The following is a 27,948-nucleotide window of genomic DNA, read 5'->3' on the forward strand; positions in this document are numbered from 1 at the left end:
AAGAGGAAATGGGCTCAAGCTCTACCAGGGGAGGTTTAGATTCGGTATTAGGAAAAATTTATTTACGGAAATGGTGGTCAAGAATTGGAACAGGCTGCCCAGAGAGGTGGTGGAGTCACCATCCCTGGAAGTGTTCAAAAAACGGGTAGACATGGCACTCTGGGACATGGTGGTGTTGGGTTGACAGTTGGACTGATGATCTTAGAGGTCCTTTCCAATGTTCATGATTCCTAGTTTTTACTTTCATTAAAAATAATCCAGCCCCCAAGCCAGGAAACATGAAATTGCTACTCTACCCTTAATTGGCTTAGTGGTGGACTTGGTAATGTTAGGTTAATGGTTGGACTGGATGATCTTAAAGGTCTTTTCCAACCTAAACAATTCTATGATTCTATTTTACACGAGTTCCCTTTAACAAGTAAGCATAGGTCCTAGGAGAGGTTACTCTAAGAAGTAGGACAGCCAGTTCCACCTAACCCTGTTTCTACAAGAACTCGTATGGTGTCTGCCTGGAAGTTGCCTCCCATTAGCAACTCATGCCATATTTTACTCCGTTTCTTCTACATAAATATGCTACTACATTGGCCTTGTATTAGTTTGTGGAAATCACTGAGTTGAATTCCCTTGTTTCCAAGGGGACTTCACCCATGCTGTCAGCTGGCTAGCACAAACCAACTTCACATAGGCAAGCATAAAACAGCCTTAGTGTGGCACACTGCTGAATCTAATAAACTTCACTGAGAAACTGAATTATGTCTAGGCAATTTATGGGGACAGAAGAACAAGGATATATTTCATTTCACCCACTGGAATGAGCACATCTTGACAAGAAGTTTTGCATTATCTATATGACAGAAGACAAAAAGTACTGGTCCAATTCAGCCTGAGACAAACTCTGTGTACAAGAGGAAGTCAGACCCACTTCCATTTCTTCTGACTTTTCATAGCTGACCAAAATGCCAAAGTTAGAAAGTTAGACACCTTCCACCGGTCTTTCATTAATGAGCAGAGATAGGCACTTCCAAAGGACAACATAAGGACTCAGGTTAGTTGAAACACTCTTAGACATAACTGCTTCTTAGACATAACTGCTTCTCTCCAGTGATAATAAAAGAGAACAAAGAAAATCCCTGTCCTAACTGAGGAAACTCAGGGGGGTGATGCCCCAAGAATGCGATGAGATTAATTTGTGCATTTGGGCGAGTAGCTCGTAGCTCCTGCAATAACATTGTAAAATCCCGTGTAAACAAACTCTTGAAATCATTGCTTCCAGTGCTGCATTATGAACATAGCAATTTTCAAGGAAAAATGCCCTCTAGTCAATGCTTTGACTGCTCTGCCTTCTGTTCCAGGTCTTTTGTCTTTCCCCAGTCCTTAACCGTGTGTTGGATATTCCACCTTTGTCCTGTGCAGGCCCTCATTACAAGTCTGTATGAAACTGGATCATCTGCTGTAATTTCGAGGCATCTTTTAGTGCTCCTGTTGATTACGGCTGATCCCTACAAAAGGTAAGGAAACATGAGAGAAGCTGAGGGCTTATAAATTTAATGTTCAGTGAGGAAGCAATTCTCTTGGCTTGTACAAATGTGTCTGAGAAACACTAGTAGGTCACAGACCTGAAAGAAAAATGCTGCGTTTTGCTCAGGCTAATGACACATGACAGCTTATGGAACTCTCCAAGGCATATTAAAATATATTTAGAGGTTTGTGTCTGTTTTGTTGGATTTGGGGGAGAGGGGGAGTTGTGTTTGTTTTTTGTGGGGTGTTCAGGCATTTTTTTACAGTTCAAAAAATACTTTTAGTAAATTTTAATACTGCATCCTGTTTTGAAAGAAGAGAGCTAATAACAGGTAAGAGAATATTCATCTCTTAAGTCAATATTTAGCAACTGTAGTGAATGGGGTGGGGTGTGATTAAGTCAGTCATCACACTGGAAAGGAGGGTTTTCATAGAGGGTTGGGCTCCAGAACAAACAGGATCTTAACCAGCTCCTTCAGGCAGCCAGTTGTTTCACTATGATAATGCTTGATGCACAAAAGGAACTGAAGATTTACTTTTAAGGCAGGTCTAAATCTTCCAGAAACATACCTGCAACTTCTAAGTTTTATGGTTACAGACCAGACTAAAGATAAAATAAATTAAAAAAAGATAAGTAACCCTTAAAGATAAATAACCCTTAATTGGTTTAGTGGTGGACTTGGTAGTGTTAGGCTGATGGTTGGACTTGATGATCTTAAAGGTCTTTTCCAACCTAAATGATTCTATGATTCCATGAAAGCTTTAGAGGAATTTCTGCAGACCATGTAGGTCTATATTGTTTTGTGCACATCACTGAAACCTTTGTCTTTCACCAATACAACTCCTCTATTCTCTACCAATCTCTCACAAGATTTGTCTCCTGCTTAGTTTTTCACTGAGGGATACAGTAATCAGGCCCATACATTACATGTAAAATTAATTAATTATCAATTACATAAAGCTAATAATGTTTGAACTGCCTGAGAGGGTAGAAGTTGCATGGCTTCCCTTCCCACCTCTCCCACCATCATTATCGCTGCTGCCTGTTTATCCCACCCCAGCAGAGGTGCAGCATCTGTCTTAGATTATCTGACTAAGCTAGTATTATCATATTCTGTATTCAGAGGTACTGAATACAGAATATGAAAGTATCACTTGGGATATTAAGCATGTCAGCATCAGCTGGAATAAATCCTGCACAAATGGAGACAAGTGAACATAGCGTGAAGGCTCTAATCACCAGCTGTAACATGAGCTCTGAAAAGATGAACCTAGCCTGATCTCCAACAAGGATTTCCATGCTCAGATGCTGGTGCAGAAGATGGTGCCAGAGAGTGAGCAGGACAAGGCATCAGCCCGCTTTTTCCCCTAAGACCAACAGGTCCTATGAGGGGGCTGGAAAGACAGATGGTGGACAGAGGAGAGAGTTCACAATGTATAGTCAGACCATCAAAAGCAACAGAAGCACCTGGGCTTGCACATTCCCTGCCTATTAGCTGAACTGTGATAACTGAGCATGTGAGTGTTTTTAGCCAGCCCAGCTAAAAATGAAAAGACTTAAACTGTTAAGTAAAAGGCTTAAACCAGCTGATTCCACCAAGACTGACAGACAGTTGGAGGACAAAGTGGCTATGGTTCAGACACCAAGTGAGAACTGGTTAAATACTGGTAACTCAGTCAGCTTCAGTTGTGTGACCATCCCCTTGTTTTTAATGTCACACACCCCTGAAGACTCAATCAGCTTCACGGTAGCTCTTGCAGTGGCACCTGCAAGTCTTGAAATTGAGGCAACATTATTCAGAAGCAAACTGCCTTGCAAAGAAAGTGTCTAAGGATCCATTATAATGGGAAAGCTTATTGAAATGTGGGGATATAAAAATCCACTGACCTGCTTAAAATCCCAGTGCAAGTTCAGGCCTTTACTCACAGCTGTGTCACATTGCTCTAAAACTGGCAGGTTCCCATTCCCAGGGTCTGTTAGGCATCTATCAACTGTATTCTTTCGGGCATGTAAACCTCCTACATACATTTCTCCAGTGCTGTGATAAAAGATGTGCTGAAAGGGAAGGTGACACCACTGTCAGTGAATTAAGATACCAGGGAAATCTCATCAGCGGATGATAGCACTCAGTTCCAAAACTGATATTGAGAGGTATCAGCTGTACAGTACCAGCATCCACTGATATCTCAGTAATCAAACCAGGATTAATTTGACCCTATAGAACGTCTTTCTGCTTTCCAATGAAAAAAAGCAAGGTGCTTACAATTGAATGGTAGCCCTTAGCTTCCCTCCTACTGAGAGGACAGGCAGTGAGGTGTGAGGAAGAGCTCCACTTTTCTCCCATTCATCCCACTGATCTTCTGTTAATCAAGAAGATCCATTGGTATCAACAGGAGGTCTCACAATTTTTTGGCAAGGCTAAACCAAAAGCCTTAGTTTAATGCACTTAGATCTCCATGGGAACCTCCCCTGCTGCCAGTTGCATTGGGGAGCGGAATTTAATGAAATAAAGGTTAATATTCCCCTTTAGATAGCACAGAGATAATATTTTCGAAGTGCCTATTTTGTATCCATGTGGAGGCTTGAAAGGAACAGTTAGCAACAGCTCATATGTGAAGATCTGATCAGTTGCTTGCATTACCTGTGGTGAATATGCATGACAGGGATACATAATTGGCATGTTTCCTGGGACAGGACCTTGATCAATACAGATGTCTTCTTTCAATGTGTTTTTCATCTGCAGAATAAACCAGGAAATTTATCATGAGGAACAGCAATCCTGTTTTCAACTCGTCACCGCTAATTTTAGAAACTGTCCTGAGAGCAAGGCTAGTTTATTCAGAGCTCTGCATCAAATCCTGAAGTGGAACACACTATACGGGTTTAGAAGAGAAACCTCAGGTTACTTTTGTGGAAATAATTCATCACAGCAAAAGTCAAAAGCAAATCTAAGGTCTGTCAACAACTCATCGACGTTGTACCATGAAGCACCATGTCACAAGTCACCAGGCAGCTCCAAACAGGTGAGTACCACTGCCCAGCTCCAGCAAGGTATGCAAGCTTGGGTCTAGAAAATGCCTACCTATATTAAGAAGTCACTGCAGCCTGGATCATTAGCTCTCTCTTTCACAAACAGTGGCCTGACTTCCAATGTATTACATGCTATCTTGATTCATGTCTGCATGCTTTCCAAATTATCCTGCTAAACTCAGCAGAAAAAAATCCATATAGTCCATTGCAAAATTCAGGCTCTTACAGGAAGATACTGATCCATTCTTGTTGGTTAATAGATGAGTTTTGCATGCAGTAAGAAAATGCATGTTATGCACTTTCCCAAACTACTTTTGTTCTCCCATCAGTACCCACACAGTTTAGAAATTCTAGACTGACAACTAATATGAAAAAGACTTTAGAATCCTTCAGTGTCTAGAAAGACATGTCTTTTTAAAGTTTCTAGGAAAATATATCATTATCAGCAAAAGAGTGTTGCAAACAGTTCTTCATAACAGTAGAGCTAATTATTTGTTCCATATTCCAAATAAACAGACTCAATACTTACTGTTCCATAGCCAACAATGTTGGGAAGAAATATTAAATTAGGGTAAATATTTTTTATGTACCAGTCAAAGCCTTTACAGTTCAGTTTTTTCCTTAGCTCTTTTCTGGAAGAAACGTCTCCAAAATCTATTCCAGGATTCTGCAAGAACAACATGTTTAATTTCAGAACATTAAGGTGGACTGAGAAACTAGGGAAAACACAGACTTATTTCTCCATATTGTCTATTTAAAACATAAAAAATATATTCAAAAGTTCATTAAAAAAAACCCTGTACATTTTTTAAACTTCAGAATTCCAGGATATGTTTGCCTAGAGGTGCCAATAAATTACTGAAAAACTAACATGTTATTACTTCATAAATATAAAGGATATCAAAGTTAGATATGGCTAAGAAGTAGCTTTCATATGGACAAAAAAATAAATCTAGCTCAAAGTGAAAAATAAGACAGGGCTTGTTAACAACCTTAGCTTGATCAATAGTCTGTTGACTGTGACACTCATCTCATATGGGAGCAATCAAGATTCAAACTATTGTTTCCAAGACTATGTAACTTCTTATGCAAAGTGGAACAGCTCCAGCAGGAGCTCAGTCCGACAGAGCCTACACCCCTGTACTCAGTGCTGGTGAGGCCGCATCTGGAATACTGTGTCCAGTTTTGGGCCCCTCAATACAAGAAAGACATTGAGGTGCTGGAGCGTGTCCAGAGAAGGGCAACAACGCTGGTGAAGGGTCTGGAGCACAGGCCTTATGAGGAGCGGCTGAGGGAACTGGGACTGTTTAGCTTAGAGAAGAGGAGGCTGAGGGGAGACCTTATTGCTCTCTACAACTACCTGAAAGGAGGTTGTAGTGAGGTGGGTGTTGGTCTCTTCTCCCATGTAGCTAGCAATAGGACGAGAGGAAATGGGCTTAAGCTGCAGCAGGGGAGGTTTAGGTTGGATTAGAAAAAATTTCTTTATGGAAAGGGTGGTCAAGCATTGGAACAGGCTGCCCAGAGAGGTGGTGGAGTCACCATCCCTGGAAGCGTTCAAAAAACGAGTAGATGTGGCACTTTGGGACATGGTTTAGTCTAGTCTACCCTTGATTGGTTTAGAGTAGACTTGGTAGTGTAGGTTAATGGTTGGATTGGATGATCTTAAAGGTCTTTTCCAACCTAAACAATTCTATGATTCTATGATTCTATGATTCAAGCAGTTCTGTAAAATGCAGCCTGTGACCTGAATAAGATAGGTTAGGAATTTCAAATAGACTTGTACATCCCAGAGAAAAGGGGTCATTAAAGATGAACAAGTTTTACTCAAGTTTCATTCAGTGCTAAAACTGATACTTGTGTTCCTACCAATGGCTTAGTTTTTGATGACTAGCATTTTCATATGAAAACTTCCAAATATTTTCAGTAAAAGTTAATTAATGGGAGAGAAAGTGGATTCTTCTGAAGTTTTAATTTATGCTATATCACTATATATTTTAATTTGTTTCTTTAATATCTATTCAAGAAAACACAAGGAGGTGGGAAGCTATTCTTCCTTTGTTAAAGATTCATAAATCCACTGAAGTTCAGGCTGAGAAAATTCATACAGTTTTTTTTTATTAACTGGAGTTATCAATACTCAAAAGACCTGGTCTTGACACTTTCAGTATCTTCAACAGTGTGTGCTGGAGAAAAGTTAAAACCATATTCAGAAGTACTGAAGTAAATCAAAATGAGGAAAAAACCCTGTAATTTAAAGGACTTAATCTAAGTTATTATTAAAGGAAAGTTCTTAATTTCCTGGTATTACCACTTTTCATCCTTCCAAGGATGCTATAAGACTTTCCCCTTTTTCTTCCAGGAAAACAAAAGCGGAACTTTGGGCTGCAGAGAGAAGAGCTCACTTAATCAAAGTCATTGGGTATGTGATGAAGAGTAATTGAATTTTCTATTTAAAGTTCAATTTTGCTTATTTAAAAGACATTCAGGGACACCCAGATCACTAGAGACAGGCTCTTTCGTGCAAAATTATTTCAGGTAAAATATTCCCTACTTTCCCTGAAAAAGTTAAAATACATGTTACACAATTTCATTTTATATTCTTTAAGCTAGGCATGAGCTCTTCGTCTGAGCGTAAGAGGAACATGTCTATGATCATGGCTCTTGGATGCCCTCCATAGCAATAATTATTAACATATCAATATTTTTTTTTTCCTCACAGTGATTCTTGTAATGATACTATGCCTCTTTCTGTGTGACCACATGCTCTTATTTGACCACTTTTAGACTTTGGGTTCCAATTTGAAACACAGAGAAACACTGCCACCTCAATTGGAAGATTCCATGCAAAGTAGACCATGTACTTGTAGTCATCCATCCATACTTCGGCTACCCGCAAGGCATTGCGTTTCACCATGATGCTCAAGTCTGGCAAGTAAGGCTTGTGAGCTCTTTCCAAATGAGCAATTCTTGAACAGGGCATCACTTCTACTTTACCTCCACACTGCCAGGCCTAGGCCAAGAAGAAAGAATTTGAGGTGAAGTTGCCTATTTATTCAAACTCTTTGCACTTTTTGTTAAAAGTGCTCCCATTTCTGCTCCCCCCACTCCTTCACCAGGTGAACTGGCAGACCCTCAGCATTCAAAGCTCTATTTCCTGGCCTGAGTGAATGAAAAGAATTTTTCAGTACCTTTCATTTCTACTGTGTGTAGCCTTATCACGGGTCCAGGAGAGTAAAGGCATGTTATTTCTTCTTTTTCTTTGCCATCACCATTAACAAAACTACTCACCAGTTTCCTGTGACAAGGCACTCAGATCAGTTGGCGTAGATGCACTAAGGCAAACTGGTACATACCTCCAACTGATCTCACTAGGAGCTAGACTGCTAAACACTGTGGTGGTTATGGGCCTGAATCCTTTAGAAGCAGTGACGTTGCCCAGGACATGCCAAGAGCAAAACTGGTCCTGGAAAATCTTACACACTAGGGAGAATTCAAGAGAAAGAAAAAATCCAGTGGATTCCTGGAAAATATCTACATGGAATTCAAAGAGATACCTAAGCAGGCCACACCTAATGCTTCAAAAGTACCGAAGGTCCAGAACAAACACACCCAACCTGACCATACATGAACCGGTGTAAGTGTGGAAGCTCTTCAAAAGGTGAGCAGCTATGCAGAACTAAACTCAAGCTGGCAAGCCCACATGGCACTGCACAATGCAGATTTGTTGTACTAGGAATCACCACACAATGCTCCACTGTGTGCCATCCTTTCCCATGCTGACCTGCACAAAGTCTGTTACTCCCAATTCTTTTCTAGCTGGATGTTCCCCAACCTGCGCCTCTGTAGCTGTTTATTCCTCATGTTTCTCCTAATTACTGCTGGTTTTCTTCTTTGCACAAAGCATCCTACCTTGTTATAGAAAAAAAAACCTAGATTTTTTTTACATTATTTGTTCAGACAAATGTATATTGTCTGTATAATCTTTTATGTAGTGACTAATAGACACCAGAACAAAAAAGAAAAAGCTGTAAGAACATGAGAAAATGCCCATACTGGACCAACAGTCCATCTAGCCTAACATTCTGTATCCTGCAGCGACTGCAAACTTATTCCTTGGGAAGGTTAGGAACAGGACAAGCACATATGTTACCTCACAGCCCCCAGTTATTTTCAGGTCAGAGGACTTTCTGCATATTCCTGTGATTCACTTTTGTTTACTAACGCTGAGTAGGTTTTTCTTCCATAACTGTTCAGTCTCTCCATGAATGGCTGCAAGTTTTTAAGACCCACAATACTGTTTGGAAGGAGCTCTGCTCTGGGTCTGTTGGTCTGGTCTGCTACTGAAAGAATGAAGTACCTCCTCTTCGTGTTCATTCTGAAAGACATTACTAACTTCTTTCAAAGCCCCTTAGTTTTCATATTTACAGAGAAAGAGAATAATCAAACCCTTTTTTCCTGGACATTTAAAGCTTCCTAACAGGTTTATAATTCTCACGTCCTACCACCTTTTCTCTTCTTTGTAAGAGATAAGCACTGTATTCATCTTTTTTCTTCTCAGGTCTTCTAGAACATCTCCAACCACCATTACTTTTAAAAAATTCTCATCAAGAGAATTTTTAGTGTTCTCACATGTTCCCTAATAACTGAAGACACTCCAGATAAAACTATTCTGGAAAGGAAAAAAAAAAAAAAAAAAAAAGCCTCCATTCTTGATTTGAAGCATCCAAAGTTGAAGAACACATTACTTTGTAGGGCAGACAGACTTCTTTCTGGGTTCGTTTTGGGTTTGTTTTTTTTTTTCCTAATACATAACTTCATTTATCTTGATCTTATCTTATTCTTCTGCTGAGCTAAGAGACATATACTTTAAATTTCTGCAGAGAACCACATGTTGCAAGATTCAGTATTTCCTCACTGAAGGAGGTTTTTGTGTCAGGAGTCAAAATCCCTAAGAAGTATCAACAAAAGCCTACTCATGAGCCTTAAACACTTTTGGAAATCTATCACTTCCCTTTGGTACCCAAAATAAAACAGAGTTGTTCTGAAATACTAACCCATGCTCTGGACAACAACCAGCAGCCTAAGTGCTTTCAAAAAAACCACATACTAATTTTCACTGTCTTTCAGAAAAAGATGAAAAATAGGCTTACCCTCAGGCCAAGTTCCACATTTTCTCCTCCATATATCTGCATTCCGTTGTCCAGTACACCAATCTCACCCAGAAATTTCCTATCTGCAGCAAGGATCCCCATTATAGACGGACTCCTGGAGAACCGAACAAGCAAAATTAGAAAGAAGCAACAATGATGGAAATAAAGTCAAGTCAGTTAGCCATCAATCAAATCTTGAACTTCCAGAAGGATTCCAGTTGTATCCAAGAGAAAGTAATAGATTTAATTCAGAACAACATGTGGATCAACATTAAAAAATCCAGAAGACAGCAAATAAACTTGATCAATGGTCTAAAAAGTATGATCTAGTATTTTTTTAAGAATTAGATCTATTTTGAGAGGAGATGTAACAATAATTTTCACATATTTAAAAAAAGAAGAAAGAAATCAGATTAAACTGCAGCAAGGAAGAATTAGGTTGGACATTATGGAGTTTTACCTAACATTAAGGAAACTTGAACACTAAAACCCATTGACAAGGGGGATTGTAGAATCACTGTCATTTGAGGTTTTGAAAGACAGATTCTGGCAGGACCAATTCCACTGTAGAGTAATCCATCCTAGAGGTGGGGGAAAGGGGACTGAAAGGGGATTTGGTGCGCTTTTGCTATCCCCATTCTCTATGACCACTTCTATTTTCTCTGGTCTAAGAATTGTGGACACCCTGCCATGAAACATTCTTTAACCTACATCTGGCTTGCTCTCATTCCATTGTCCTGCCTGAACCATTAATGCGTACTATGTAATGTTACTAACACATACAGGTGCCAATTTCACCCATAGTTCTTTATCTAGGTATCCATGCATCCTTATCTCCAATATTTTGCTACCAGGTGTAGTAGTATACAAATGAAGAAATCTGCCTTCTCATCTCACAGTACATTATTTTCAAAAGTTTTCACAGTGCCTTTACTCCTCAGGAAAGTACATAGTAAATTTTAAAGCCCTTTATATAACTAAGAATGGTGGATTGACCTTAGCTGGCTGCCACCAGGTGCCCACGAAGCCGCTCTCCCATTTCCCCTTCTCAGCAAGACAGGGGAAAATAATAAGATGAAAGAGCTCATGGGTCGAGATAAGCATAGGGAGGCCATTCGCCAATTACCATCACCAGCAAAATAGACTCAATTTGGGGAATACTGATTTAATTTATTTCCAATTAAAAATAAATGAAGATAGTGAGAGAGACAAAACCAAAACTAAACTACCTTCCCTCCATCCCCCCCTTCTTTCCAGGTTCAGCTTCACTCCTGACTTTTCTACCTCCTCCTCCTGACCGAAGCAGGGCATGGGGATGGAAAATGGGGGTTCCAGTCAGTTCATAACACTTCATCTCTGACATTGTTTCCTCCTCACTTTTCCCCTGCTCCAACATGGGTCCTTCCCATGGGCTGCAGGTCTTCAAGAACTGCTCCAGAATGGGTACTTTTCCACAGGTACAGTTCCTCAGGAGAAGACTGCTCCAGCGAGGGTCCCACACAGGCTGCAGTTCTTGCCAGAAAACATGGTCCTGCCTGAGCATTTCTCCACGAGCTGCAGCTCCTGCCAGGAGCCTGCTCCAGTGTGGGCTCTCCACAGGTTGTATCTTCCTTCAGGGCATATCTGCCTGCTCTGCTGTGGGGTCGTCCATGTGCTGCCGTGTGGATATCTGGCCAGCATGGTCTTCTCCACAGGCTGCAGGGGAATCTCTGCTCTGGTGCCTGGAGCACCTCCTCCCCTCCTTGTTCACTGACCTCAGTGTCTGCAGGGCTGTTTCTCTCATATTTCTTCCTCACTCCTCTCACTCACAGCTGTTGCACAGCTGTTTTTTCCCCTGTTTTAAATATGTTATTGCAGTGGCACCACCAGCATTGCTGATTGGCTCAGCTTTGGTCAGCACCATACCCATTTTGGAGTCAGCTGGAACTGGTTGTGTCCAGCTCAGGGGCACCCCCTCACCTCTTCTCACTGCAGCCTCCCCCACTACCAAAACCTTGCCACATAAATCCAATAAAATAAGATAGGAGTAGAAATATCTCATGACTATATCTTATCTCTTGTTAGTTTTTTTAATATTGTTTGATAGATGGTTGTTAATTGCTAAGGCACAGTCAACAACATCTGACAGCCTTGTAGAACAAGGAAACAAATGGGTTTATATACACAGTACGAGATGGCTGCCAGTATCATAGTACCAGCAACCGTCTTGTGTTCAATACATAAACTAATCTGACCAGTTAGGAAAGGTATCAGGAACAGAAGCAAATATATTGGATCCTAAGCCTAGCAGTAAGGGGTCATGTTCGGTATAACAGCTGTGTGTATTGTGTTCATGTCCTTTTCTTGCTTTTGTGTGATGCACAAGTGGCAAGGGTTGAAAAAGTCTGCCCAAGATCACTGCAATCATATGTCACTCCAACTTCTCCAAAGAAAGAACTTCACAACGTGAATCCATGTGAGTCCTCGCAGCTCAGACATGCAATTGTCCAGCAAAGTTGTGAGACTCACTCCATATTGCTGGGCAAGCATTGAGAGGGGCCATAGTTCATCTTGTACAGTCAATAAATATTGTTACCACACTCCTTGCTAAGGAACACAAGATAGAAAAATCAGTGACTCAGGGATTGCCTGAAAACCTGACAGCAGGATCAGCACAGGGCAGATTCTGTAATACAACCCTGCAAACTACTACTGAGATTTTCAGGGCTGCTAAAGAACCCACACTTCCAAATCAACTATCTAGATATAATGTGCTTCATAGGTATCTATCCCACCACCAATGAAACATATTCCCTCTGCTAGCTCTATGTTGGATATCATGTATCTTGGCTCACTCTCAAATGCTATTCATACTTACCGGACTGGAGCTGTTTCATCTTTCAGAGCATACCATTCAGCTGGTAAAGGTTCATAAAGGCACCAGAGTGCCCAGTCAAATCCATCTGCAGCCACTGAATACTGAAGAAGCTCAAAGTCATCAAAACGAATGTTGTCAAATACTGGTGATATTATAACAGTGCGATCTTCTTTTAGTCGAGACAAAATAGGTTCAGCCCTACCAAAATTAACAAACAGAATCTATTCAGCTTGAAAAAGTGGAAATCTAATGAACAGTACCAATTTTTACCACCTGCTTCTAAAACCGGGCTAGCTACTTTAAGTCATTGACTTTGGCCTCCACAAAAAATTACATGCCAGTCTTGGAGTACTAGTAACCCAAATTGCTAATGCCATGGCTCAACTCTCTCTTCCATTAGGCTGATTCTCCATTTTGACCATCACTAATCAAACTAACCATAAGTTCCATGCTTAATTTGCTGTGTTTATTGCTACCTGGGTCTGCTTCCTAAAGGCTCTAAAGTCTTCAGTATCTGCATGAAGAGACAAGAAGGGAAAAGGAAAGGAAGGAGATCCTGAGGGGTGCTGTAAGCCCTGAGGTTGATCATTCAGTCTTTCCCCTGTGCCTTGATGGCACAGCTGCTGTATGAGGGAAAGGGTGTGACTGATCAATGAGTCCTGACAATGGAAGAAGGCTCAGAGGAGATAGGCAAGGATGATGTGCTCATAAAGCTCAAAGAACATAGGGAATGACCACAGCTATCATAAAGGAAGCTGAACTTATCCCAACACCAAGGGGACTGGACAGTGGCCTTTATTGCAGATAAATGGCAGTATCAGTTGAGTGGGTCAACTGGTTATGTACACAGCCTTCCTAAAATAATCAGTAGAAAGTATTATCTTCCTGAGCCAGCCAGACCAACATGGGGGAAGTGTATGTGTGGCTTAGCCCAAAATAGAGCATAAAAATTGAACACCCAGAAAAATGAACTTTGAAGAGCACAACATGCTTGAACTGGCTTCAACCCATGTGTTCCTTCCCAGCAACTAGGGATGCCCAGCATCTTGACAGTGAGCATATAGAGCGCAGTGGTGTGAATCCTGTTTGTATTGTAATTCAACTGTATATTGCAATTGCTATATTGTGCTTGTGTGGTGATTTCAGTATATTTCTGTACCACTTTTCTAAACCAAAATCCCATGTATCTTCAAAAAAGCAAATTTAGTATTAAAACATTAAACCTTGCTCATGTGGAATATCTAAAAGAACCTGGTCAGAGAGTATTGGACTCTGACAGAGGGAGTCTCCCCCAGTTGTTATTACACCTACCAGAACTGACCTGATCTCTCCCTATATACTCTTGACAGCCCAGCCTATCCCAATGAGTCCTGAAAGCCATGACTAAAGGACTTCAGCATTACCTTTAAGACTGTAACAGCTAGGGAGCATCAATTAGTGTGTTAACAAGAGAGAAAGAGAGATCTGGACCACACAGAGCCATTTTGGCATGAGAAGGGCTGGGAGAAAAACCTTGCTCCCAGACAGTGAGACAACATGGACAATCATCAGCCAGTGAATTCAATAACCAAGAGGGGAGAGAATGTAAAGAGATTTCACACAAAACAGTAACATAGACATCACTACCTAACAGAATGTAAACAACTGTCACAGAATCATAGAATCATTTAGGTTCGAAAACACCTTTGAGGTCATCCAGTCCAACCATTAACCTAACACTATCAAGTCCACCAATAAACCAGTTAAGGCTAGAGTAATAATTAATTTCATGTTTCCTGGCTTGGGGGCTGGATTATTTTTAATGAAAGTAAAAACTAGGAATCATGAACATTGGAAAGGATCTCTAAGATCATCAGTCCAACCGTCAACCCAACACCACCATGCCCACTAAACCATGTCCCAGAGTGCCACGTCTACCCGTTTTTTGAACACTTCCAGGGATGGTGACTCCACCACCTCTCTGGGCAGCCCATTCCAATGCTTGACCAGTCTTTACATGAAGAAATTTTTCCTAATATCCAATCTAAACCTCCCCTGGTGCAACTTGGCTAAACAATCCCAGTTCCCTCAGCCACTCCTCATAAGGCCTGTGCTCCAGACCCTTCACCAGCTTTGTTGCCCTTCTCTGGACACGCTCCAGCACCTCAACGTCCTTCTTGTAGTGAGGGGCCCAAAACTGGACACAGTATTCCAGATGCAGCCTCACCAGCGCCAAGTACAGGGAGACAAACACTTCCCTAGCCCTGCTGGACACGCTATTCCTGACACAAGCCTGGATACTGTTGGCCTTGGCCACCTGGGCACATTGCTGGCTCATGTTCAGCCAGTTGTCGACCAACACCCCCAGGGCCTTTTTAGCCAGGCAGCTTTCCAGCCACTCCTCCCCAAGCCTGTAGCATTGCATGGAGTTGTTGTGACCAAAGTGCAGGACCCGGCACTTGGCCTTGTTGAACCTCATACAGTTGGCCTCGGCCCATCGGTCCAGCCTGTCCAGGTCCCTCTGCAGGACGTTCCTACCTTCGAGCAGATCGACACTCCCACCCAGTTTGCAAACTTACTGAGGGCACACTCAATCCCCTCATCCAGACCATTGATAAAGATATTAAACAAGATTGGCCCCAAAACTGATCCGTGGGGAACACCACTTGTGACCGGACGCCAACTGGACTTAACTCCATTCACCACAACTCTCTGGGCTCACCCACCCAGCCAGTTTTTAACCCAGCAAAGAATACACCTGTCCAAGCCATGAGCTGCCAGCTTCCCTAGCAGAATGCTGTGGGAGACTGTGTCAAAGGCTTTGCTGAAGTCCAGGTAGATGACATCCACAGCCTTTCCATCATCCAGCAGGTGGGTCACCAGGTCATAGAAGGAGATCATGTTGGTCAAGCAGGACCTGCCTTTCATGAAGCCATGCTGGCTGGGTCTGATCCCCTGGTTGACCTGCACATGCCTGTTGAGTGCACTCAATATGAACCGCTCCATAATCTTCCCTGGCACTGAGGTCAGGCTGACAGGCCTGTAGTTCCCCAGGTCCTCCTTCCGGCCCTTCTTGTAGATGGTTGTCACATTGGCAAGCCTCCAGTCATCAGGGACCTCCCCTGTTAACCAGGACTGCTGATAGATGATGGAGAGTGGCTTGGCAAACTCTGCTGCCAGCTCCCTCAGTACTCTCAGGTGGATCCCATCTGACCGCATAGACTTGTGAGTGTCCAGGTGGCGTAGCAGGTCATTAACTGCTTCCTCCTGGATTATGGGGGCTTCATTCTGCTCCCCATCCCTGTCTTCCAGCTCAGGGGGGCTGAATACCCTCAGGATAACTGGTCTGGCTATTAAAGACTGAGGCAAAGAAGGTATTAAGTACCTCAGCCTTTTCCTCATCCTTGGTGGCAATGTTCCTCCACACATCCAATAAAGGATGGAGATTCTCCTTGGCTCTCTTTTTGTTATTGATGTATTCATAGAAACATTTTTAATTATCTCTTACAACAATGGCCAGATTGAGTTCTAGCTGGGCTTTTACCTTTCTAATTCTCTCTCTGCATGACCTAACGTGATCCTTGTACTCTTCCTGAGTTGCCTGCCCCTTCTTCCAAAAGTGGTAAACTCTCCTTTTTTCCCTGAATCCCAGCAAAAGCTCCTTGTTCAGCCAGGCTGGTCATCTGCCCTGCCAGTTCATCTTATTGCACATGGGGACAGCCTACTCCTGTGCCTTTAAGACTTCCTTCTTGAAGAAGGCCCAGCCTTCCTTTGCCCTTCAGGACTGCCTCACAAGGGACTTTCCCAAACAGTGTCCTGAACAGGCCAAAGTCTGCCTTCTGGAAGTCCACGGTAGTGGTTTTGCTGGCCCTCCTCCTTATGTCACCGAGAATCAAAAACTCTATCATATCATGGCTGCCAAGCCCAAGAGGTCCTCCCACCATGACATCTCCCACGAGTCCTTCTCTGTAAACAGCAGGTCAAGCAAAGCACCTCCCCTGGTAGGTTCACTTAGCAGCTGCGTCAGGAAGTTATCTTCCACACACTCCAGGAACCTTCTAGACTGTTTCCTCTCTGCTGTGTTGTATTTCCAGCAGACGTTCGGCAAGTTGAAGTCCCCCATGAGAACAAAGGCTAGCGATTGCGAGACTTCTCCCAGCTGCTTATAGAATGCTTCATCTACCTCTTCATCCTAGTTGAGTGGTCTATAACAGACTCCCACCAGGACGTCTGCCTTGTTGGCCTTCCCCCTCATCCTTACCCATAAGCACTCCACCTTATCATCACCACTGTCGAGCTCTATACAATCAAAACCCTCCCTAACATACAGAGCCGCCCCACCGCCTCTCCTTCCTTGCCTGTCCCTTCTGAAGAGCTTACAGCCATCCATTGCAGCACTCCAGCATGAGAGTCATCCCACCATGTTTCTGTGATGGTAACTAAGTCACAGCTATCCAGCTGCACAATGGCTTCCAGCTCCTCCTGTTTTTTGCCCATGCTGCATGCATTGGCGTAGGTGCACTTGAGCTGGGCTATCGATTTCACCCCAACATTGCCATGACAGCCTTGGGCTCCTCTCTAGTGAGCCTGGTTATATCCCCTTCCCCCTTTGAACCTAGTTTAAAGCCCTCTCGATGAGCAAGATCCTTTCCCCCTTGGAGACAGCTGAACTCCATCTGTTGCCAGCAGGCCCAGTGCTGTGTAAACCTCCCCATGATCGAAAGAAACAGAGTTCCACTGATGGCACCAGCCTCTGAGCCACATATTAATCAGCTGATCTTTCCTGTTCCTTTCAATAGTCTTCCCTGCCACTGACAGGATAGAGGAAAACACTACCTGTGCTCCCACTCCTTCAACCAATCATCCCAGTGCCCTATAGTCCCTTTTGATAACTTTTGGACTTCTCTCTGCAGCCTCATCACTGCCAACCTGCATAACCAACAGCGGGTAATGATCAGAGGGCCATACCAGATCAGGGAGTTTCTTAGTAATGTCTCTAACCCAGGCCCCAGGGCAGCAGCAGACTTCCCTGCGGGATGGATCTGGACAGCATATTGGGCCCTCTGTTCCCCACAGGAGGGAATTGCCTATGACAATTACCCTCTTTTTTTGATTAACAGAAGCAGTCATAATGCATGGGGATGACTGACTTGCCCTCTGCAACCCCCTGGATGGACCTTCACCTTCACCTACCTCCCCACTTGCCTGGCCATCAAGTTCCAGAGCCCCATATCTGTTGTGTAAGGGCAACTGGGAAGGTGAGGGAGGCCGGGAGGGGATTCGCCTGCCGCCCCAAGCAGGGACCTGTTTCCATTCCCCCCCATCTCTTAGGTCCCCTCCTTCTGCTTGCCGGTCAGAGGGCAGGGGATCCTCTGCTCCTTGTGGGGCTTCCGCCTGCTGCCCTGGCCCCAGGGAGGGCAGGGTGCGGCCCCACCAGTCTGTCTCCCTCTCGCACTCCCTGACACTCCTTGGCCTTTCCACCTCCTCCTTCAGCTCTGCCACCAGGCCGAGCAGATCGTTCACCTGGTCACACCAAAGACAGCTGCCGTCTCCGCTGCCCTCTGGTACGAGTGATGGGCTCGGGCACTCCCTGCAGCCGGAGACCTGGGCGGCTGCATGCTTGTGCGGGAGCTCCCTCTGGCTCACCACACTCCTTCTGGCCATGGCTTTCGGGAGAGTGGAAACCACAGCTGCCAGGTCCTCTCCTGGGAGGGCGATGACCACTAGCTGAGTTTCCCTTTAGCGCCCTGTTCGCCGCGCTCCCTGGGGGCTGCTCTTGTACTGAGGGGGTTCGGCCGCCATCGCTCCTGTCCCCGGCCACGCTGAGTCAGAGCTGCCGCTCGTCAGGAGCTCGCTCCCGGCTCAGAGCGCTCTCTCTCCTTGCACTTTTTTGCTTTTGCGCTTTTGCCACCAATTTGCCGCTTTAGAAAGGGCCACTTGTTTCGCCTCCCTTTGCAAAAAGAGTCCTCTAGAACTACAATGCACTATTAAACTAACAGGCAACAGCAAATAAACATTAGCCAAAGTTGGAATAAGAATCAAACCAATTTGAAGTCATTGGTTATTATGGCTGTCGAATACACTTATAAAGGGCCAAAGTTGGTGGCAGTGGAACTAAATAACCTGCATCATTCTTATGTTATTTCACTGCATGAAGTCTTTTTTCCTAGAAATGTAATAAATATACAGAGAAGGTAGGCATTTCTCTCTTCCTCTTTACTAAACAGCTTACTCTGTCACCTGTCTGCTTTGCTATTTATTTCAAACAACTGTATCCTTTTTCCTCTCAGAAATAAGTAACTTGGTGGATGTTAATTAACATGTGGCAGGCCAGAAAGGAGAACCACATATATACTTCAGACACCCCCCAGTCTTCATAGTCTTACCATGCCATGTTCACTTCAATATGGGCATCCAAAATTGCAACAACATCTGCAGTTGATGCCTCCCAGCCAGAAATCCGAGCTTGTGTTAGGCCTTCTCTTTTTTGATGTCTGACGATCTTCAGCAGTCCAGGATGCTTTGCATTGTAATTTTTGATGTGTGTTTCCAACACTCCTTTCAGATCATCTAAAACCAACCCCCACATTTTAATGATTAAAAAAAGAGTTAATTAATATTAAGAAATGGAAAAGATTATGTAGCTTCTCCCAGTTCCAGATTGAAAACTGATTTGTTCTTTGCGATAGAACATGTAGAATTATTCAGGTACTCATGAATTCAAGAGGCTTATTTTTAAAACCAGCTTCCATTTCAGGAGTTCAATTAAGTACCTAAATTTCATTTACATATAGTGCTACTGTATGGCTTCTAAATTGTACACAAATACATCGGTACATAGAAACTTTAGACGTGTGCCATAACAGCAACCAATTAGCTGACTTAGTGCAGTAATTTCTGTGTGTATCCTCTACCATGTGGGAAGGAAAAGAGAAAACAAACAATCCCCGAAAACATGAAATGGTCCTGTAAGAGCTGTAGGCATGCCATCTCCCTCACCAAAGAAAAAAATAGTGTCAGAGAAAAAGAATAGAAAGTTGGGACCTCTTAGAATCATTTTGGAAATTCACTTAAACTCTTGCTCCACCCAAACTGACATGTTTTTCTAGCAGCTACAAAACATTAACAAAATGAGAAATCAAGCACATCTTATCTTATTAGGCAAGAGAAAAAAAAGAAAAACAAGAGCACCCTGTAGATCAGGGGTATGACTGTTATGACTGTTTCTTACAGATGATTTTACAATGCTTTGTTCAGCTCAATTCTAAGAGCAATGATGCACCCACTGCTTCCCCTAGGAGTATTTTCCACAACCCAAGACACCACTCTTCAAGGAGTCATTTCAGATAGCTACAGAGAGTTTTCTTAGCATACTCTTACTTTGGTACTGTGCCTGATGAGCCAGTGATAATAAATACTCTCCTGCTTCAATTTTTAACCTTTTCAAATACTTGTGGAGCATCATCCTGTTCCTTATTAGCTGCCTTTTTCCAGGCTATTAAGGTGTTTGGGTTTTTTTTCTGTACTCAGTTTACTTCTTCATTTTGAGTGGTCTACTCTGTGTGCACCCAAAAGGCCACCAACAGTCATTTAATACAGTAGCGGCATAAATGAACAAGACTCCTGCCTTCCCTGTGTCACTTACCGTTTGAACTGTAATCATCTACCAGGATGATTTCTTTCAATAAATGAGAAGGTGTTCGGTTAATTATACTAGTAATTGCACGTAAGATGATTGACAGTGCTTCATTCATAAATATAAGTACAACACTGAGTGTTGGAAGGTCTTTTGGATATGTTTTCATTTTACAGCTGTAATAGAAGAACAACAACTTTAGCACAGTTTCTAAAGAAAGTCAGAGAGCAAGGCAGCTGCAGGAAGGCAGAATTAGGATGTTGGGCTTAAAACATATAGTGAAAATCAGCGTAAGAGTGAAAAAATTGAATTCCCTAATCCAAGTTTCATTATTCATTTGAGTTACATTATGTATGTATATAAACCATTTGGGTAAAGTTAAAATTTCTGTTAAGACAATAAGAAAGAACAATTACTGTTTCTTAATCCAAAATGCTTATAAAATATTGAAACTAAAGAATACAGTTGACTCAGCCAGGGATGATTATCTTACAAGGCAGTGGACATGTGAGTGAAATTTGGCTTTTTGCATTTACAGAAGGAGATGACAATAGCCAAATCTGACAGCAGTCAAAACAAATTAGACAATAATCCCTTCATATGTGCAATGAAGAACAAGATAGGTCTAGCTATACTTAACTGACGTGGAAGAAGGATTCCCTTGGTCAAGGGATCTCTTTAGAAATTCTTGAAAGCTTCAAAAATCCTTCTTACACAGTAAACCAGGCCTTGTGGAACTCCATGCTACCCCAGAATAAATTGTTCCCAGTACTGAAACAAACTTTTGTGCTAGCTTGAATACTTCTGGACTTCTTGCTTACTGTCAAAAGATTTTTTTACATTTTTTTTTTTTAAGTATATATTTGGGATATTTGTCAGCTCTGCTAATTAAGATCCTGGCCACCAGGCAGATGGTGAGGTCTTCTTCATAGTGTTAGGCACTAACTCTAGAGCAGACAAGAGAGCACAGCTGGATTCTCAGGCTGATCATTCCCTCCCCTTAGAAACACGCTCTTGAAAGCAATAGAGACTGCATGAGTTGTGTGGCTACATAATACAGCTCTCTGAGACCCCGGCTCATGCTCCAAGTAGACCTCCACAGTGGCAATTGTGGATGAATGGATTGCATTTTTGTTGGAATTTCTCCATTAGCGGTGTTATCCATTAGCGTAAGAGCCTGAGTGGATATCTGCAAAAGGTGATCTCTGCAAATACGTCTTCATAGCAAAGGAGAAGAGCACCAGGCACTGCAGCCATTCTCTGGGACCACACAGACTAATCATGCACTTGCTTCGGCCACCTCTGCAGTGGCTGCTCCAGACAGTTCTCCCCAAAATGATCCCCCAGCAGAGTGGGGATTGTTCAGCTCAGGGCTGCCTCAGGAGGATCTGTGGCTGGCTCACCACTTTGTGCCCTCACACAACTCCACACCCTCTGCCTGAGCACCCCAAGATGTGCTGCATAGAAAGCCATCTGAAACTCACTCTGGAAGCTACTACAGAGCCCTCACATTACTTCAGACAGCATGAACTGAGAAACACATGCAAACTGTCATTATGTGCCAGAGTTAAGGCTTGATCCAAGACCCAGAGGACAGCCACAGTCAAGGGCAATGTACTAGTGTCTGCCCTAGCTGGAACCAGCTCCATCCAAGCAGTATGATGAGGACTCATTTACATAACCTGCTCTTTACATCTTCCAGAGGGCTGCCAATAAGGCAACCCCCCTTTCCCCAAGTGCGACATTGTTAATTCATGCCCAGTTTGCAATCTACTCTGCCCCCCACATCCTTTTCTGAAATGCTCCATCAGATTTAGTACAAGTGACTGTAGGTACAAAGGTATAGGCTTGCAGTATATCTGTAACATTCTTCCATGTTCACACCAGTTAATTCATGTAAAGCTTACTATTATCTTTTGCAATAAATTTCTTACCTTACCATACTATACAGAAAAAAATGTATTTGCTTTTTTTAACATATATTTGCTCCTAATGAGGATTTTAATGGTTACTTATGCCAGCTCCCATAGTGCCATTGGTCTGCTTAAAAAATTGGATTCAAGAGCCAACTAATTCCTTGAAAAATACCTTAAGCTTCCTCTTATGAAGTGGACTGCTTGTCTACATCTTAATCCTTTAGATGTTTACCCCACTGTATTTTCATGTAATTAACCCTCAGACTCTTTGATAAGGAAACGGAGAGAAAATAAGGCTATAAGGAAAACTCACAAGGTCAATGGTCCATTATGGCTATGCCTACAATAATAAAAGTAAGAGTGCCAGGGATTCAGCTCAAGTGCTGAATCTTCCCTCACCCTTCATGGGACTCACTGGCCAATAATTAGTTCCAGCCACCTCTCCTGTTTGATTTCTAATCATTTTTAATAAGCAGTATAGGTATTCCCCACTTATGATCTGCAACATAGCTAAGAAAAACAAGCATTTTGTTTAAAAGGACAGAATTTTTCAATGTAGGGGGTTACTTCTTCATTGATTATATTTGGGAGGTTTTCCAAGGCGGCACAGGGGGGAAGTTAAAAAACACCACTTTGGATATCTCAGCATAGAAGAGGCTTACATAAGACAACATAAGAGAAAGCATGCTTCAGATGTCCTGGGCTTTGGGGCTTAAACAGAATGTAAACAGACCAGAAGGTCTCATATCTTCTGAATACTATGCTTAGTTTTTCCCCTTTTTACTGACAGTTAGAAGTCCTATAGCAATTATATAACATTAACATTATGTTCTTTTTCCTAAGTGTCTTCTCTACACTGTGACTTCTTTTCACAGTCTTTGGAGTATTACAAGTCTGAGCAAGATATGGAAAAATATGATAGAAAAAAAACCTAAACAAACACAGCACAAATTGAGATTTGTTAGATTATTTTAACTTAGTCCAAAGCAATGTGTATCCCTTTCCCTTTAATTTCATGTCCCCTTGCGAATGTAGAGAGGGCTTATACTGCACCTGGGAGATCTGGTGTCTCTGATGGGTCGATCCAGAGGTAGATGATCACTGAGATAAACATTATACCCATAACTTAAGAACAGATTCTGTGCAACAGTTTGCTCCTCTTCCCTTAAATCTGTACCCCAGCGTTTGAACAAAACTGAGTCTGGGTACAGCAAACGGTGTACGGTCTTCTTTTCCTCCTTTGCATTATCAGCTTTGCGTACTTCAGTCTTGGAGTTATCTTGCAGCTTCAGATCATGTTCTATTTGTTTTATATTTTCACGGAATGCTTCCACTGATTTTGCTGATTGAAAATAAAAAATTATTATTACAGCAATTGAGAACACTCTCCCTCATCATAACTGAGCCAAATTCTCCTTATAACACTGCAGGTCACGAGACCCGTGAAGTTACAGCTAAACTGATATTCACATCAGAGTAGTATCAGACCCTCCCTCCTACATGAGAACAGTTTTTAAACATCCTATTTCACAATACCCTGCACCAGATTCTGCTCTCAATTGCACGAGTGCAGAGCAAGGGACACTGCACTGGCATCAGTGGAGAAATCTGAGAGTACAGGCAATGCACAAATTGTTAAATTGGGCCAAATCATTTCCATGATGTTATGCTTGAGTTACATTAATGTATTAAGGATCCATAATGGGATTCCCATCCAAGTGAGGTTGTTGATACCATATTGATCTTGAAGGTAAATACAGTAAATGAGCCCTTTGCCATCTCCTTTAATAAGCTTACTGGAATCTTTTGAATTCTGCTTAGAAATATTTGAACAGGGTGAACCCTAATTTCTCAAGGTTTTATTACGTTCACAATATTGTGCCACAAAGAAAAGGCACAGATAGCCTATGTAAGGTTGTTTAGGACATATTGTTCTAGAAGGTAATACAATAAATGAGCCCTTTGCAGCATCTTTTGAAAAGCTTATTGCCAGTCTTCACTTTGTCTCTGTCAGAAAACTTTGAACAGGGTGAATGCTAATCTCTCAAGGTCTTGCTAAGTTTACAATATCAGACTGTGTCGTATAAAAAGGCACAGAAAACCTGTGTGAGATAAAGCTTTCTACAATTAAATTACTATCTCGGTGAATGAGGGGAGAGGAATAGATGTTGTTTAAACTCAAGTGAGGCTTCTGACCATACCTCTCATGCACAAGATGAGGAAGTACACACTAGATAAGTAGATAGCAAGGCGGATTGAACTCCCGTGTTGTGATCAGTGGCACGAAGTCCAGATGGAGGCAAGTCACTAGTGGTGTACCCCAGGGGTCAATACTGGTTCCAATGTTGTCTTAATATAGTCATTAATGATTTTGAAAATGGGGCAGAGTGCACCCTCATCGAGTCTGTGTATGATACCAAACTGTGAGGAGTGGCTGATACACCAGAGAGTCCTGCTGCCATTCAGAGGGACCTGAAGAGGCTGGAGAAATAGGCCCACAGGAACCTCATGAAGTTCAGCGTAGGCAGGTGCAAAGTCCTGCATCTGTGGAGGAACAACCCCATGGACCAACACCAGCTGAAAAGCAGCTTCGCAGAAAAGGGCCTGGGGGTCCTCGTGGATGCCAAGTTCAACACGAGCCAACAGTATGCCCTTGTGGCAAAGGTGGCCAACGGTATTCTGGGCTGCACTAGGAAGAGCATTGCCAGCAGGTTGAGGGAAATGATCCTTCCCCTCTACACAGCACTGGTGAGGCCACATCTGAAATACTGTGTCCAGTTCTGGCCTCCTGAGTACAAGACAGACATGGACATACTGGAGCAAATCTTACGAAGAGCCACTAAGACAATTATGAGACTGGAGCATCTGTTATACAAGGAGAGGCTGAGAGAGCCTGAGAAGGCTTGGGGGTGGTGGTGGGGGACTTATTGATGCATATATCTTATGAGAGGGACTAACAAAGACAGAGGAAGAATCTTCTCCTGATGTCCAGTGAAAGGACAAGAGGCACAAACTGAAATATAAGGAAATCCATTTAAACATAAAATTTTTCTTTTTTTTTTTTAACTGTTGGAGTGACCAAAAACTGGAACAGGTAGACCAGATAGGTTGCTAAGTCTCCATCCTTGGAGATATTCAAACCCTGACTGGACAACATCCTGGGCAACCGGCTCTAGCTGATGATGCTTTGAGCAGGGGAATTAGAATAGACCATCTCCAGAGGTGCCTTCCAACCTCAACTATTATTTGATTCCATGAATAAGTGTTGAAGTGAAGACTTTGGCTTTCTTTCAAATGTCTCTAAAATAATCGACAAAAACTATGCCCAACTATTGACGTCCATGAGAATAGGTGCCAGTGAAGACACTGTCAGCAATAACAGTGACAGCATAGGACAGGGGATATTAAATGTGACCAACCTGTACAGGAAAATTTCCTTATTAAGTTCAAGGGTGCCCCAATTGGCATTTCAAACTGCTAGTTCAGGTTTGGATGAACAAGACGTTCTAAGTTTCTTCTCCTGTTCTACCTACCACACATCTAGCCCTAAAGTGAGGAGATGTGGACAACATGACAGTCAAAGCAATGGCAGCCAGCAGGGTTCTGCTTTAGCCCTCCTACCACTGCTATGAGGTAATGAGATTCAAACGACGTGAAAAAAAGTGGGAAATCAAGGGGTCCAAAGGAAATAAAGAGATGGATTCTTCAGCCCTTATTCAGATGGCTCTATTGTGCCCACTTCCCAACAGTGCAACATACAACAGATACCTGAAAACAAGGTCAAAATTCACAAACCCTGCTGTGAGAAAGAAAAGGCCCCTTCTAAATTAATATTGCTCGTATACAAGCACATCTGCTGGGACATTGTGGGCCTTTCACTGTTGTGGGATGACAGAGAAAGAGTCCTGCCAGCGGATTTCAGATAATGCTGCTTGGGAACACAGTCCAGTCGAGCAGGATGCAGAGTTCATCAATGTCTTTTCCCCACAGCAATTCTGTTGTGTCTATGCTCAAGGTACATGAAGGAAAAAGACTGAGCGAGTCACAGTTCCCCTTGCTCACCCACACAGCAGAGGCAGAGGCTGAAAAAATGGGGCATTTCCAGTTTCTCTCAGAAATAGCTTTTTATGGCAAACAAAATAATGACAGAAATAATAGCTGTCTGTGATGAGTATGCCAGTACAACAACCACCTTAAAATTGCTTAACGCTTCTAAGAGTTCAGGGTCAGGAGCTGTTTAATATGCAAAAAAACACCGTGATGACTGTAAAAGACTTCATTGTTTTGTGTGTAACTAGATAAGCTAGCAAATCTTTTTCACAATTACAAGAAGAAAAACAAAATAAAACAATCAAAAGCGTTCAGGGAAACCCAAACAAACATTATTGCTGCTATCTATTATTCTATCCTTCAGAAAATTTAGATACCTAATCTTCAAAAAGTTAAGCAGCATGGCATTTTACTTACAGAGGTTATGAATGTTCCAGTCCAAATAGTCCAGTTTCTGAAGGATGTTATTTTCTTGGTTCAGAGATCGAAGATTAACGTTCAAGGAATCAAATCTTCCCTTTCTTTGATCTTGCAATAATCGCACCAGGTAACACACAAAACCTGCATTCATGATTAACAGTGCAACTTTGTGTGGTCTCTTCCAGGGTGCCATTGTAAGTGTAAAGAAACTCAGCGTTCTGCTGCTGGTTGGAGTTTGTCTGTGGTTCTGGGTCTCTACTGAGTCTTCTTTCCAAATGCACTGTTTCACATTCTCTACTTGACTGAGAGCTAAGACTGCTCAAATGAAGAGATTAACAGAGTCTAATGAGTCATAGAACTGATGATGATATGGTACAGCTTACAGGTATTCTCAGTTGCATGCTTATTTGTCTGTACAAGTTATCAGTGCCAGAGGAAGCATGCAGCTCTCACTGGCTTGTGCAGTAAGTCACGTGAACTGAGTGAGCACCTGGGGTGATGCTGTAGGAAGTGAAGGGATGTTGGGTAGATGTCAGAAAGTCTGTCATGCAACAAAGCACATGTACGCACAAAGACAGTCGGAATAAACTGCAAGACAATTCTACGTTTCCTGGTCATTAGCAGCTGGGGAATTAAACAAAAATTGTTTTTTGTAATTAATTGTAATTAAATTAAACTAATTAAACAAAAATGGAAAAACACATTAAAATGGATTTTCCTTCAGTTTTTGAGCTGGCTGGAAGCAATTGTGACTGGTATAGGGCACTTCACAGCCCTCTCCCACACAGGCCATTCCTGCAGCTCACCACTACCAAAACCCTGCCAGTTATGCTTAGTACACACATGTGAATTTGAAGTAGCACTCACAGCCCGTGGAGCTTTTGTTTCCATAAAAATACCAAGCTTCTTCATGCTTCCCAGAATTGCTGTCCCAGTGTGTGTCATCTGCTGGCCACAGTCCCTCAGGGCTGTCCCTGTCCCCCATGGGCCACAGTCCCTTCAGAAGTGTCTCCTTCCAAAAGTGCATCTGCAGTCCCCTCAAGCACTCCCCTCAGGGTGTCTCCTGCCTTAAGGGCTCATGCTTTCTTATGTATATCAGCTCATGGCCTCTTCCACCACAGGGCAGCCCTGCAGCCCCTGCTACGGAAACCCTAAGAGTTATGCCAGGTACATATTGCTGTAAACATTACTTCAAATTCACATCGGTAGTGTATAATCCTTTTTTTTCCCCTCTGTAAAAAACATCAAACTTTACCCTGATTCATGTGAAAAGTGAAGAACCAAGACTACTGAAAACCAAACAAGTCATGTATGCCAAGATCCCTCTACTATGTTAAATGCTGGTGCAGAAGAAAATGTCACTATGCCAATTTACTGCTCTGTTTAACACT

General features: G+C 42.5%; 1 protein-coding gene across 1 annotated transcript; it reads right to left on the bottom strand.

The window, feature by feature from the left end:
* Nucleotides 1-1,319: 1,319 nt before the first annotated feature.
* GALNT8 (polypeptide N-acetylgalactosaminyltransferase 8) lies at nucleotides 1,320-26,750 on the bottom strand. Its single transcript, XM_075722419.1, has 11 exons — nucleotides 26,555-26,750; nucleotides 23,141-23,429; nucleotides 20,181-20,347; nucleotides 18,922-19,105; nucleotides 12,557-12,754; nucleotides 9,700-9,814; nucleotides 7,374-7,559; nucleotides 5,079-5,216; nucleotides 4,161-4,256; nucleotides 3,407-3,574; nucleotides 1,320-1,499 (listed from the first exon to the last, which is right to left on the bottom strand). Exons 1-11 carry the CDS (start codon nucleotides 26,748-26,750, stop codon nucleotides 1,320-1,322), a joined length of 1,917 nt encoding a protein of 638 aa, XP_075578534.1.
* Between the last annotated feature and the right edge of the window lie 1,198 nt (nucleotides 26,751-27,948).

This window comes from Pelecanus crispus, chromosome 1 (genome assembly GCF_030463565.1).
Source record: "Pelecanus crispus isolate bPelCri1 chromosome 1, bPelCri1.pri, whole genome shotgun sequence".
Classification (NCBI taxonomy): Eukaryota; Metazoa; Chordata; class Aves; order Pelecaniformes; family Pelecanidae; genus Pelecanus; species Pelecanus crispus.

What these genes read in the sequence shown, in the direction of transcription:
- GALNT8 (XM_075722419.1), bottom strand. Translation starts at nt 26,750, where the DNA reads ATGGCACCCTGGAAGAGACCACACAAAGTTGCACTGTTAATCATGAAT. An exon ending in ATGTGGAACTTGGCCTGAGG is followed by an intron (nt 7,560 to 9,699) that starts GTAAGCCTATTT and finishes TTCTTGGCCTAG; the next exon opens with GCCTGGCAGTGTGGAGGTAA. An exon ending in GTCATGCATATTCACCACAG is followed by an intron (nt 3,575 to 4,160) that starts GTAATGCAAGCA and finishes CTTCCCTTTCAG; the next exon opens with CACATCTTTTATCACAGCAC.